This window comes from Myotis lucifugus, unplaced genomic scaffold, assembly GCF_000147115.1.
Source record: "Myotis lucifugus unplaced genomic scaffold, Myoluc2.0 scaffold_338, whole genome shotgun sequence".
In the NCBI taxonomy this organism is placed as follows: Eukaryota; Metazoa; Chordata; class Mammalia; order Chiroptera; family Vespertilionidae; genus Myotis; species Myotis lucifugus.
Genome location: NW_005871386.1, coordinates 361495 through 376107, shown reverse-complemented (window position 1 = coordinate 376107; position 14613 = coordinate 361495). Strand labels below are relative to the sequence as shown.

At 48.0% G+C, this 14613-nt stretch overlaps 1 protein-coding gene across 1 annotated transcript in view; it reads right to left on the bottom strand.

Moving 5' to 3' along the window:
- LOC102428524 (IQ domain-containing protein H) overlaps positions 1-14613 on the bottom strand; it is a 124595-nt gene that overhangs the window by 45770 nt on the left and 64212 nt on the right. The window contains exon 10 of the mRNA XM_023764583.1: positions 2647-2767. Within this exon, the coding sequence (XP_023620351.1) occupies positions 2647-2767 (121 nt within the window). The remainder of the gene's footprint in view (positions 1-2646; positions 2768-14613) is intronic.

Genomic DNA, 14613 nt, shown 5'->3' with positions numbered 1-14613 from the left:
AGGAGGGAGGGAGGGAGGGAGGGAGGGAGGGAGGGAGGGAGGAAGGAAGAAAGAAAGGAAGGAAGGAAGGGAGGGAGGGAGGGAGGGAAGAAGGGAGGGAGAGAGGGAGGAAGGAAGGAAGGGAGGGAGGGAGGAAGAAAAAGAGAGAAAAAGACTGAAAGGATAGAGATGAACAGAGGGTCAGGTGAAGCCTAAACTTGTGGTTATACATCTCCGAGGAGACGAGACAGGGGCTGGGAACACTTTCTAATCTGCAAAGATCACATGAAAATACATAGATTAAAGGAAGGTTTGTGGGCTGACCTTGGACAATCTGGGAATTTCCTAATATCCTGTCCTGGATGGACCTGGAGAACTTCACGTCTGTCTTTCTGTTCTAACTTAAAAAGGATCTCTTATTCTTTTTGTTTTGTTTTTTTAAATCCTCACCCAATGATATGCTTTCATTGCTTTGAGGGGGTGGGGGGCGGGGGAGAAACATCGATTGCCTCTGTACTCAATCCGACCTGGGATTGAATTTGTAATCTTTTGGTGTACGGGACAACGCTCCAACCGACTGAGCCACCTGGCCAGGGCAAGAATCCCTTATTCTTTTTGTTGTTGTTGTTAATCCTTAGCTGAGAATATTCTTCCATTGATTTTTTAGAGAGAGTGGAAGGGAGGGGGAGAGATAGAGAAACATCGTTGTGAGAGAGACACATCAAGTGGTTGCCTCCCTGGACTGGGGAGGGGATAAAGTCTGCAACTGAGGTAAAGTGCCCTTGACTGGAATAGAACCTGAGACCCTTCAGTTCTCGGGGCCAAAGCTCAATCTACTGAGCCAAACCGCACAGGGAAAGAATCCCTTATTCTTGACCATTTTCTTTTGTTGTTGTCATCGGTACCTTGTTTTCTTCTAGTTATGCTTGGGGTTGACTCTTTTAGTTTGGTCTTTCTGTCAGTGGGTACATATGGAAATTTGTGGAATTATAGACATTTAGATTTGAGAGAACACTGGGCATCATGCAGCAATATCTCCCCCACCCAGGAAAACCCTTTTCAACATTCTTATTATATGGCTGGCCATCCAACCCCTTGCTTAAATAATTCGTTAGCTGTGTTGGCTAAGCCGTCCCATCCCACCCTGCCCAGCCAGTGTATTCCAACAACCAACAGGTCTCGATGCTCTCCCACACACTGAGCCAAGATGTGTTCCTTGATAAATATACCCACCGGCTCTGGGCTCTGGCCAACATTCCTGGAGCAACACAGGCATAGCCTTTTGTTGACTCTGTTACATAACAACAGAGTGGTTTGGGGCAAGGTAGCTGATCTCTTGTACTGCAGTTTCCCCCTCTATAATACAAGGGTGATAATGGTACCCACCTCATAAGGTTATTAGGAAGGACCACATGAATTAATTTACATATACTTAGAATAGTGCCTGGCACATAATATGCACCATTGGTGCTTATTAGGCTATCATCACTGCTATTAGCATGATTGTGCTGTTGCTGCTGCTGCTGTTACCATATAATATTACAGTATTATGATATTATTACATATTGATGTTAATATAATATTATCACCTGATGGTGGTGAATAGATGAAAAGGTATCTTCTGTAGTCGGTTACACTAGCCTTCTCTTTTCATTCATGTGGGTAAGCATATAAGAATATCTGCCCGAAGCTGTAACCTCCTAGGGAGTAAGCGGCACTGCATAGGTGTCTCTGGGTGTAACACTCCCACTGGGGATAAATATCATTCGCTTCATTCATTCCCTCATTCACGGGCCTCCTAATGTCCTTAGAAAATGAGGATGAGTTAGGAGGATGAGGATGAAAGGAATGGAAGCTGCCTTTGTTCCGGAACTATAGAGGATCCTTATTTAGCAAGTAGAGGCCAGGTGCACAAAATTCTTGCAGGGGGTGGGGGAGGCCTCAGGCCGGCCTGCACCCTCTCACAATCCAGCACCGCTCGCTCCTGCCTGCCTGCCTGATTGCCCCTAACCACTTGCTTGCCTGCCTGCCTGCCTGATCACCCCTAACCGCCTCTGCCTTGGCCCCCGCTGCAGCGACTTCATCCGGAAGGATGTCTGGAAGGATGTCCGGAAGGTTGTTCGGCTGTCCGGTCTAATTAGCATATTACGCTTTTATTATTATAGATTCTACCTTCACAGGAGGAGGTGAGACCACTTCTACCCTCCCAGGAAACAGAGGAGGAAACTGACATTTATTTCCCATTGCAGATAGAATCCTTCACATCTGTTTCGCTGACTCCTCCCACCAACTCTGTGAAGTAGGTGAGTGCAGAAACCGGGCCTCCGAGCGTTTAAGAACTTTGCTCCTGGTCGTGGTGAGATCCAGATCCAGGTCACCGGGTCGCAGAGCCCACCTCTCAGGAGAAGTCTGTGGTGCGCATAAAGGGCTGTGATCCTGAGCTGCGCCTGCCATGCCTGGTGTGCTCAGTTCCTATTTACTTAAGGGGCCGAGTGCAAGATAAACATTTAGGCAAAGTTTGAAAGAGGGAAAGAGTCTGCTGTTGGAGCCCTTTTCCAAACCAACACAAGAGATGCAAGGTGTTTAAATTGGCCCCAGGTTGACCCAGAACTAGAATTCAAGGTTGTGGAAACGGGTGCTCCATAGAAACTTTACAGTCTTATTTACCTTGACTGAGAAGTGTGGAGAGGAATTTCCTCCACGTGGGGAAGCGTTTCCCATTGACTGGCTGAGCGTGCTGTGCTAAAAGGCCCGCCAGCTCCTCGGAGATCTTCATCAAAGCTGGCTCCTGCAGAAACAAATTAAATAGAACCACAAGCAATTTTACTACAGAAATGAAAACTGCTTGTGGAGTGATTAAAAACCAGGCCTCCAACAGGCAAAAAAAAATGTGGTTACTGTTTACCCAGAGTCAGAAAGCCATTTTGAAAAGTTTCTCTATTTTCCCAGCCACTTCCGTTTTCATATTTCAAAGTGATGTGGCCCCTAAATGTTGCTGCTCACGTGCCTGTTGTCCCTGCAAGGCAGCCTCTGTCTGCGCAGCAGGCAATCCGGGTTTCGGCCCACGGCTGCCTGACCAGCTGTTGTCCTTGGGCAATATGCCTCCCCACTCGGGGCCTCAGTTTCTCATTCTGTAAAATCAGATCCATTAGACCTGAATGTTTTTATTCTACGACTCTACCAGGGCTGACCTGGGAGAAATTAGAGTGGGGAGGGTCTTTCTTGGGCACCTCCATCTCTTTAAACTGTGCCCCCTCCCCCCTGGTGGGGGGTTTCCATGTAACCATGTGAACAAAACCTTAAACTTTGGGCTGACGCCGTAAATGTGGGGCGTTAGGTGGGGGCAGGTTGGAAGAGTGAGGTGAGGAGGGGGGCTGGCCCCAGCTCCCCACATTCCCCATGAGTCACAGCTTCAGTTGACTAGATGTGAGCCTGGCCTCCTAGGATCATAAAACAATCTCAAACTACAGAGCCTCCGGTCAAAATGAAAACAGTAGGAAACCCTCTTATGCATAAGAAGCTTGGCTTTTTTATATAAAAAGCCTTGGTTTGCCAGGACAATTTTTATTTTTAATAATCTTAGACTGTCTAAACATTTTCAAAGAGAAGAGACTATCTAAACACTTTCAAATGGAAGCCATCTTTAGATTTCATTTCTGCATGAAGTAGGGCAGGGCTGAAGATGTAAAACCATGTAATGGGCAGTATTCATATTTTAAATATGGGATGCTCAGCTGGTGTGGCTCAGTGGTTGAGCATTGACCTATGAACCAGGAGGTTATAGTTTGATTCCTGGTCAGAGCGCATGCCCAGGATGCGGGCTCGATCCCCAGTAGGGGATGTGTGGGAGGCAGACGATGGATGATTCTCTCCTGTCATTGATGTTTCTCTCTCTCTCTTCCTCTCTCTGAACTCAATTAAAAAAATAAAATAAAATATGGGACACTGGCAAAAAGAACTCAGGCTTGCTTTAGGCTGCTGAGAACTTCCAAATCTATGAGTGAAGTCTCAGTAATTTGGGGATTGGGGGAAAAAATCAGCTTTGGGGAGTGGGGCTAGAAGGAATCAGAAATAATCTGTAAGCTCATTTATTTCCACGTTCCCTGACATTAAAAAGTGATTTCCTCCCCCTCCCCCCCAGCTCCTTGGCACACCTGGCTCATTCTGGGTCCAGTGCCCTCTGAACATCTACATTAGAAGACAAGCATCTGAGAATATATATACCCTAGGCAGGTCCGAATAATCTGAATAATTTCTGAATACCCAGAAATATCCAGAAAATCCTGGCGGGAGGATCTGATTAGGTAGCTTAGCAAGTGCTTGCACACAAAACAAGAATGCCAGGAGAAGGGGAGTGCCCTGGACCACACTCATTCAGGAGGCTCCCAGCACAGTGAGGGGAGTCTGTGAAGAAGGGCTCAGGGAGGGGGGGGGGCGGCGTGCTGCAGCCCCTGCCTGGGGAGGTGGAGGCAGGGAAAGCGCTGCTAGAGCAGGGGTCTTTCCCCTTCCATATCTTGCACACTGTACATGGCTGTCCTGCTCTTACTGCCCATCCCATCATCTCTCACAGGCCTGCATCTAAACCACAAACAAGTGCACAGGACACGGTCTGGCAACCTCCGTCTTTGAGCACTGTCCTCCAAACGCCTTTCTTTTCTACACTTGTTTCCGTTAAAACCATTCTACCTTATTGACGAGACTGATTGTCTGTGATTCATGAAGTGGCCGACAGCTGGGACCAGGAAGCATAGCTGTGGATTCCCACCCTGCTCGGGACAACCGAGTTCAAGGAAGGGAGCCCCGCAGGTTGGGCCCTCTCCCAGGACAGCGAGACTTCCCTTTTGTTCCGCCTTCCGCCTGCTTCCGACAGGGGTTGAACCATCTTCCCAGGGATCTGTTATGTGATCATTCACATCAAGACATCAAAGGGAAAGAATTCACTCATTCATTCATTCATTCATTCACCCATCCACATAAAAAATTACAGGTACAGTAGAATGATGGTTGTCAGGGCCGGGGGAGTAGGGAATGGGGAGTTAATGTTTACTGGGTACAGAATTTCAGTTTTATAAGAGGAAAAGAGTGATGGAGATGGATGGTGGTGATGGTTGCAAGACATTATAAACCTATTTAATACCACCCAGCTGTACACTTAAAAGTCGTTAAGATGGTAAATGTTATGCTGCATGTATTTTAGCACAAGAAAACTGGGGACAATGACAGGATGTCAGGCCTTTTAAGTTGCTGAACTAGGGAAAGACGTGTTTAGGGACTGGGGGAGATTGCCATGGAGAGGATGCAGTCCAGGAGGAGGTGAGAGCCTGGCCACCTAAATCTTGAAACTAGATCTCCACCCACTTGACACCTAAGGAAGGGCCTCTGTACCTGCCTCTGGTCCCTAATGTAGCCTCGCTTGCCTCCTCTCCAGCTCCCAGCCTCACCCCTGCTGCCTTGGGCCCATCTCAACAGTCTGCCTTCCTTCCTCCTCTCCTCCCCTGGCTGCCTCCTTCCGACCCTTTGGCCACACCTCCACCAGGAAGCCTTCTCTGCTGCCCAGTGGGTGTCCTCTCTCTGCTCTCCAGCTCCTCAGTGGTGTGGTCGGTGGCTTTGAGGTCAGTCTCCCCAGCGCTCGGCACAGGGAGCACTAAATGTTTGCGGAATGAATCCTGGCAGCAGTAAACACAGGGACCCAGCCCTGAACAGCTGAATAAGAGAAAATGGGAACCAGGCTCCCTCCTTGCTGCCCAGGAACTGCCCGAGTGATGACCACTGAGGAAGCACGAATCTTCCTGGGTGGAGGCTACGGGATTCCTGCCTCTGAGGGGCACTGGGAAGAAAAGTGAGGTGGCGTTTATGAAGTGTCACCTCAGATGCCGCCTGCTGTGTGAGGGCCAATGAGAAATCAGAAGACGGCAGCGGGCGGGAGGCATCTGGACACTGTGCCAGGTGCCACCGCCACCTCTGCTCACAGGCCAGCCGTGTGGCAGGGCTCGTTTCCCAGAGGGAAGTCTGCTGTGGGAATGGGAGGGTGACTGAGTCCTGTCATGAGAAGTCCACTGCTGGGGGCGCGGGTGGGGTGACACTCAGTGGGGGATGCTGGGACCCACAGAGGCAGCTCGGGCCATGATTATCTCTCTGAGGAAAAGACGTGGAGACAGATAATGGGGAGACAAGTAAGTTAATATCTGTTAACTTATTTCTTTATTTTTAAAGCACCTGGTAGGAAATATAGTAATTCTACTAAGAGTGGCCTTAATACCAATAAATTATCCCTCTATGCCTACTAAAAAAAAAAATACAGCAGGACCTGCAACTTATATTTAAGAAAGGGCAGCAAAATGATATTCTGTGTAAGAGATTCAATTTACCCCACGCCTGACCCCTTTCCCCAAAACCACCCTCCACAGCACAGTGCCTGCTGGGGACTCAGCTGCTTGTGAACTGGGGGGTGAGGCCAGAGCTCAAATCCAGGTGCCAAGGCCTCCAGCACAGCAGCTGACAAGCTGAGACGCCGCTTCCTGAGGAGCAAGCGGGCGCAGTGGTCACACAGGGCCTCCTGATGTCGGCTGTGAGTTCTCAGTACTGGGGGCAGTTTCTGTTCGCTAGTGATTATCATTCTGCATAGTGCAAACATAATGACTGCACCTTTAAGGGCGGATGCTGGCAAGGAAAGATCTATAGCTATTTGGGTTCATACTGTTCAGAATAAACTTAAATACACACACACACACACACACACACACACACACGGACACAGCCAAGCCAGAGAAACCCCCAAATTCATGTGGACCATCAAACAGTATTTATAGAACACTTTCTCTTGTCAGAGCAGGCTCCCGTTCATTCTCATCCAGTCCTTCTGGTAACACTCGGAGGCACAGCGCCCTCCCTTACAAATGGGAAGCGGAGGCACCAGGAGGCCTGTGCCAGGTCACCTGCCGAGCTGTCACATTCTGTTATTGGTTGGTTTTTAACATGTGACTGAGAACAGAAAGCAATGGCGCTGGGGAACCATTGCTCGTCTGCTTTCTTTTCTGCTTTCTCACCCTCCCAGAGTGTGTGTGTGTGTGTGTGTGAGTGTGTGAGTGTATGTGCGTGTGCGTGTGTGAGTGTGTGTGCGTGTGCGTGTGTGTGTGTGAGTGTGTGTATGTATGAGTGTGTGTGCATGTGAGTGTAAGAGTGTGTGTGTGTGTGTGTGTGTGTGTGTGTGTGTGTAGTCTGTTATAGGCCAGCAACTGGGCACATGTTCTCCATCTTAGAAACTTGGGAGTCAGTGTCTTTTCATTGAGCCGCATCAAGGTAACGGACCCCTGAGTCAGTGTTTCAGAGCTCCTATCACCCACCTGGAGCCGACCACTGAGACCCGTGACTCTGGGGCTGTGGAAAGTCTGTACCTTGTTGACAATAAGCAAATGTTAGAAAAATATCTTTTACTTTTTGGAAAAAAATCAGAATTCCAGATTTTCATTCCATCAGGATTGCTCTGGCTCTGCTCATCACAGTAGCTGCTGGCCTGTGTGGAGCCGATAACTCCAGAGCTGTTCCCACCTCTGCACAGCCTGTCACCTTTTGTCCAGCACCCACACTGATCCCTCAGCCTTGTCACCCTTTGTCCAGCACCCACACTGATCCCTCAGCCTGTCACCCTTTGTCCAGCACCCACACTGATCCCTCAGCCTGTCACCCTTTGTCCAGCACCCACACTGATCCCTCAGCCTTGTCACCCTTTGTCCAGCACCCACACTGATCCCTCAGCCTGTCACCCTTTGTCCAGCACCCACACTGATCCCTCAGCCTTGTCACCCTTTGTCCAGCACCCACACTGATCCCTCAGCCTGTCACCCTTTGTCCAGCACCCACACTGATCCCTCAGCCTGTCACCCTTTGTCCAGCACCCACACTGATCCCTCAGCCTTGTCACCCTTTGTCCAGCACCCACACTGATCCCTCAGCCTGTCACCCTTTGTCCAGCACCCACACTGATCCCTCAGCCTTGTCCCCTTTGTCCAGCACCCACATTTACCCCTCAGCCTTGTCCCCTTTGTCCAGCACCCACATTTACCCCTCAGAGTGCGACAGTAGTCATGACCTTGGAGCGTTCCAGGTAGCGTGGACATTGCCTCTCACCTCTTTCTCTTTTTCTATCAAGAAAGTGTAAATTTGAAGGAAGAGGTATTTGACTGAAGGAAATGCAGGACATCTCAGGGGAAGCTGCTAGCATATCCAATTTAATACTGACTACAGCTACTTTCAACTCCTGAGAGTTAACTTTCCCAAGTAAATTCTGTGTGTGTGTGTGTGTGTGTGTGTGTGTGTGTGTGTGTGTGTGTGTTGGGGAGGATGGGAGAGGAGGAAGAAGGAATACAAATTAGAATGCTCTAAGTATCAGTCCCACCAAAACTCATTTGATCTTAGAAGCTTTTTTGCTGGCTCTGCAGTAGTGAGTTAAGCAAATAGCTTTTTGGCTAATCACCTCCAGTCTCCCACATCAGACATTGTTTGACAGTGTTCAGAAGAGAAACCCAGGACACACCTAGATAGTCCTGCTTTACAGAGGTTTCTGATGTCCCTAAAAGGGGGGATAGAGGGTGGCATAAAGCCAGAAGGATAAGACAGTGACCTGGAAAACTAAGCAAGACGGTCAGGATTGAAAGGGCCACAGGGACTACCCAAGCGAATGTCTCCTGTGTCCGAGGAGGGCTGGGGCTTCGCCACCGGTCCACGGAGGCCGCGGGGGCTCTCTGGCTGCCTTCTGACCTGGGTGGGTGCTCTCCACCACTGCTGCCCCCTCAGAGGCAAAGTCTGGGGTACCGTGCAAAGTGCTCAGGGTTGCAGTTGGCTCGAAGGGAGGGATTCCAAATCCGAGGCTGAGTTTGCTGTGCGTGAGCTACTTTTTACCGTTGCAGTCGCTTTCTAGGTACGATAACAGCTCTCACTTGTGGAAAGCTTACCAAGTGGCAGGCCTGTAGCAAGGGGTTTATATTTATTATCTCAAAGCCATTCTCTGAAGTGGTTCCTCGATTCCCTATTTCATGTCACACAGACATGAAGTAGCAAAGCTGGGATTCAAATCCAGACAACATCAGGCGCGTTCAGGGTGGTATGGCCAGAGACGGATTCCAATCCAGTTGCTCGGAGGATGGCACAGTGCAATGGATCTGTAACTGCCATCGGGGGGCATAAATGATCATGCTGGGTCAGATTAGGTCATCCGCACATGAGGCTAAGTCTGTGCTGTCAACCTGATGAAAAAATGGTTGTTGGCTGTCCAGCATCTTTGTCCCTCTTTCAGGGTGATGATGTCCCACACACCTTTTCAGGAACTGCCACCATCCCGTTCTTGGCTATGCAAGTTGATTGAGAGTGACTCTCCCCTCAGCTCCCAGGGTGGGGCCCTGGCCACAGTCATTGGTGCAGGATGGGCACGTGACCCACGTAGGTCAGTCAGATGTGGGAAGCCCTTGCTGGGGCCTCCAGAGAAAGAGGCTTCATGCTCTTCTGAAAATGCTACCAGGCGAGATGTTCTCTCTTCCTATTGCCTTGACCGAGGACGAGCTCCAGGAGCCACTGCAGCCATCGGAACCCCGAGGACAGCAGCCTTGGGATGGAGCCGACACGGTGTGAAGGAGAGAGGTGAGAGGGAAAGCAACTGGATCCTTGGTGACACTGAGCCACTCGATAAAGCCTTGTTGGGAGCCAGACCAATCTTTGCCTTTTCCGTGAGCCAAGATAATACATTCTCTTTATCTTAAAAGCGATTTTGAGATGGGTTTGCTATTACTTGAAGCGGAAACATTTCAAACTGATACAAGTGGATGGGCCGCACCACGGCTTGTGGGACCCATGGTGGACGCAGAGGCCAGCAAGTGCTCTGGCCACTCCTGGGCCTGGGTTCCTCTCGTCCTGGCGTCAGCAGTGGAGTTTGCGCTCATTCCTTTCCACGAGGAGGGTGAGAAGCACTCCCTCCTTAGGGGGCAAAAATATGCTGAGGGGACCAAGAAAAAATGCAACGGTCTCCAGCAAGTCGTAAACTACTCCCCGCACCTCCTTAAAGCGTAAGACTGTTTTAGTGCTCCATGTTTAATTGTTAATTGAGAATTTAGAAATCAAAAATGCCAACTTTGCCTTCGACGAGATGGAAAATTATGCTGCTGTCGAAGGTAACATAATGTAAAACAGCCACCATTACCGAGGCACACAAATGTTTTTGGTATGTAAGATTGCTTTGTAAAATATTTGCTCCATCTGCCGAAAGCGGCAAAGACAATTTTCCCTTGATAGCTAATGGCCCATTTCGGCTGTGTGGCAAGTGATTCGCTGCGGTGGCGGCTCTCATGAAACAGAATGGTGAAAACGCGTCCATAATCCCACACTTACGTAGCATTATCCACTCGCCGCCCCCGGGGAGCCTGCCCCTCGCTATCCCGGCCTCCACCTTGCACCCACCTGCAGGCCTAGCAGGTGATCTGACTTGAGAAGCGTTTTGTCCAACTGAGGCACATATGTCGCGCCTCCATCCCGAAGCTCAGCGCAACTGCGTCGCCCCGACCAGAAACTCTAGAAAGGTTCATTCCCGTTCAACTTTCCGGCACTGAAACTGCTGTTTCTCTCCCCCCCTCTCCACAGGGGGCCGTGGCTTTCTTTCCAGGCTCACCCCATCACGCTGCAGCTGGGGTTTCCATAGATAAAGATGAAGCGTTTCTTGAAATTCCTAATTGAACTGTTGCACATGCACAAAAGCAGAAAGAAAGCCTCCCCGGGCCGAGACTGCCGTCATAAAAGCCCGACGGCTGCTGCCCGTGCTTCCTGGTGTGTGAGGCGGCCTGCGATCGCTCTCTTTAAAGGAGTTGTTTACACTACACCCTAAATTCCTTCAGCATCTGCTAAAGGAGCAATTAGAAATAAATAATCCAGGGTGGTTTAAAAACAGAAGAATGTGTTCCTGTTTTGGGAATGATACGGAAAAGTAGTTACAGCAGCAAGTGGCAGATTTTTAAAAGATGTTTTTAATGTTGGAAGATGGGTTCGAAGGAAATTCTATTAAATACGAGTGACATCAAGCAAATACATGTCACTGTCTTAAAGATCACACAATATCTGAAAGCAGAAACCGTGCGGTTTAAAGCTCAACCGGAAGTGGAAGTGGCTATAATTATTATTATTGGTGATTGGTTTCTTTCTTTCCAGATAGAGAAATATTGCTGGTTGGAAAAAAAAATTGCAGAAGCTGATAAAGCTCTTTAGTTGAAAGTTAAAAACAAAAGAAAACATGTGCCCTTTGCGGTTTAATTTTTTTTCAAGTGGTGGGGGAGAAGGGTGAATTTGTGGAATGCAATGAGAGGCTCTGGGGAGAAATTATATTTTAATTTCAGACAGAAGGAATGGGCAAGCCTCTACTTTTTAAAATCGGAGTGAAGAGCTGTGCCTTTTCTGATATTCCTCCGTGCACAGATGCATATACGTAAGGTGGATGTGATAGCATTAGATACGTATTATTGCTTTCTTTCTACAAGACCATGCTTTGTTAAAACGCCAAAAGTGAGGATTTGTGTTCGATCTGGCACAATTACATGAAAGTCCCGGTCTTCTCAAGGGCATCCCTCTCTGCCCGAGGGGCACGCGGGACAGATGACCAGAAGCAAATGGCGCCGTCGCGGGCAAGGAGAGTGAAACTCATTTGGAATCCATTCCAAGGGCCCGGGCCTGCTCTGTGGTTTTCAGCAAAGCAGATATTTCCAAAAGACCTCCAGCGGGGACTCCCTGGATGTGAAAACACTAACCCATTCTCGTTCCTCTCATCTTTTGCTTTATTCCTTCCTTCCACGCTGTTATTGCAAAAAACTGGCAGTTAAATTCAATTGATTCAGAATATTCTGGATCCATATGGCCACCAACCCTGGAGCTGAGGCGGCGATAGCGCCTCACTGCTGTTCCCCGGCATTTGCCTCTCCCCTGGTCCCCAGATGGTGGGAGTAACATTTAAACCTCCTTTTCTCTGCCTCGTACAATAGACCTTGGCACCATTTCAACTGTTTACTCCGGTAATTAACAGCTCTGATACCACAACAATTACAACTCCTCCACTCTCACCACAATAATGCTATGAATTAGTGAGAGCTAATGGCTGGAAGGTAGAGTGTTTCCAGACTGCGAGATCTGTGCATTTTTAGAATAAAATAAAAGGTACAAACAGCACGCTTGCAGTAGACAATGATTACCTAGTAATTAGTTTACACAAAGCTTCCTATTTAATGGCAAAACGCTGTAATTAACGTGTGACAGAAAATCAAAGGGTACTTTGTAAGCATATGAAAAATTAACACTGCAGGCCCATAGCTTTATGTACTGATTAGAAGCATATTAAATCAATAGGACACACAAACCAACAGCTTGTAGAGCTGATTATTATAGGTCCTCGGAAGGGGGACCTGGCTTTCATTTAACTCGGGGAGGCAATTTTCGCTCTCCTGTCATCTTCCTCAGGCACAGAGAGGCGCCTCAGACCCAACCCTGGCAGCTTCATGAAAATAACCACTGAACTGGAAGAAAACATTCTAAGTCATTTTCAGAGATAAGGAAAAATATGTAAATGATTAAGACTTTCCAGTGATTGTGGTGACGTGCTGCTACACTAATTAGAAAAGACACCAACTGGAACCGGAAAATGAAGCAACCGGGTCTCAATCTTATGGTCAGAATAATCTCTATCGGGTCAATGCCCCTTTACTCAACGTGTAGGAAGTTCAAGCAACTGGGATCATTTTCTCTTTTCAAATGATAAGAAGCCAGGGCGCTATCAAAGTTTATTCTTTTAAAGGCATTATCTGGGTAACGAAGCGGGTAGGCACAACTGGGTCACCATTCTGTATCTTCCACAGCCACACATTTATATAATGACAATTGATGCATTGAGAATATTCTGGAATCCTAAAGACCCTAAAAGACCTTCTAAATCATCAAAGAAAGATAATATTCTGCAGACTTGTTCAATGTTACCTGCAATTTAATTGTAGCGCAACTTTATGGTAATCTCAGTAATAACAGGGAGCATCTCTTGAAGGCGTATTATGTGTTGAGTACATTGCTAGTCGATCCCCAAAGGTTATCTCATTTAATTCTCACCACCTCCCCTCGAGGCAGGTCCCCATATTATCTCTCTTTATAGATGGAGAGATAGAAACTTGGAGAGCCCATGGTCCCTGCTAATCGTGGTGTGCCTCGGCTGTGGACATTTGAGAGCAAAGGCTGCTGCTATTCCGGGGACCTTTGTGTTTTTCGCAAGTCTCTGTAGAAAGCAGAACACTTGCCACAAGGGTAGCAGGTCACAATGGCAGGACCTGGTGGAGAATGTTTCTCTGGGATTTTCAAACAAGGAGTCTTTTCTAAATGTGGCAAGAACACTGGGCCAGGAGGTATGGATGTGTGTTTCAAAGTAGGCACAGCCATTTGTTAGCTATATGAACTTGGGCAAGTCACCTAACGTACCAAACATCAGTTTGTAAACAAAATAGTAATACCTTCCTTATCAGAGTGGTATGGGAGCAAATGAATAAAAACCTTAGAATTTTCCTGAGATTGAGTGAGACAATTCATGTAAAGTACTGAAATGCCTGACACCCAGCTGGTATTCTATAATGCCATTATTGTTGTTGTTGTTATTAAATACAAAGAAATGCAAGGCCTTAACAGTTTATTCATGGACCTACAAAAGAGGTCAAGTTTTTAAGATGTAAAAATCAATATACATAAAAAATGAATTATTATTGCTATATACTTACTGATTAAGGAAAAATGATATTCTAGATTTTTTTCTTAACCTAGAAAACCTAGATTTTCTCTTAATACCAAGATGTTGTGTTTTTGATATACAAAAAAAAAAAATAAGGACACAAAAAAGAATCTCTTCCTAGCAATTATAAGATGTATTTTGACATGTTAAAAAAAAAGCAAGCTGGAAATAACGTAAAATTTCCAACTTAGTTGAATGGTTTAACAGGTCAGAGTAAATCAGTATGAGGGAATATTATACAACCATTAATTGTGCACTGGAGGGGTCCCTCAGCCCAGCCTGTGCCCTCTCGCAGTCTGGGACCCCTCGGGGATGTCCACCTGCTGGCTTAGGCCCGCTCCCCGGGGAATTGGGCCTAAGCTGGCAGTCAGACATCCCTCTAGCATCAGACATCCCTCTAGCAGCCCAGGAGCCCTCGGGGGATGTCCACTTGCCAGCGGGGAGCAGGCCTAAGCTGCAGTTGGACATCCTTAGTGCTGCTGAGGAAGAGGGAGAGGCTCCCACCACCACCGCTGTGCTGGTAGCCGTCAGCCTGGCTTGTGGCTGAGCAGAGCTCCCGCTGTGGGAGTGCACTGACCACCAGGGGGAAGCTCCTGCATTGAGCATCTGCCCCCTGGTGGTCAGTGTGTGTCATAGTGACCAGTCATTCCCAGTGGTTCTGCTGTTAGGGTCAGTTTGCATATTACCCTTTTATTATATAGGATAGAGGCCTGGTGCACAGGTGGGGGCTGGCTGGTTTGCCCTGAAGGGTGTCCTGGATCAGGGTGGGGGTCCCGCTGGGGTACCTGGACAGCCTGGGTGAGGGGCTGAGGGCTGTTTTCAGGCTGGCCACAGCCCCTTCAGGA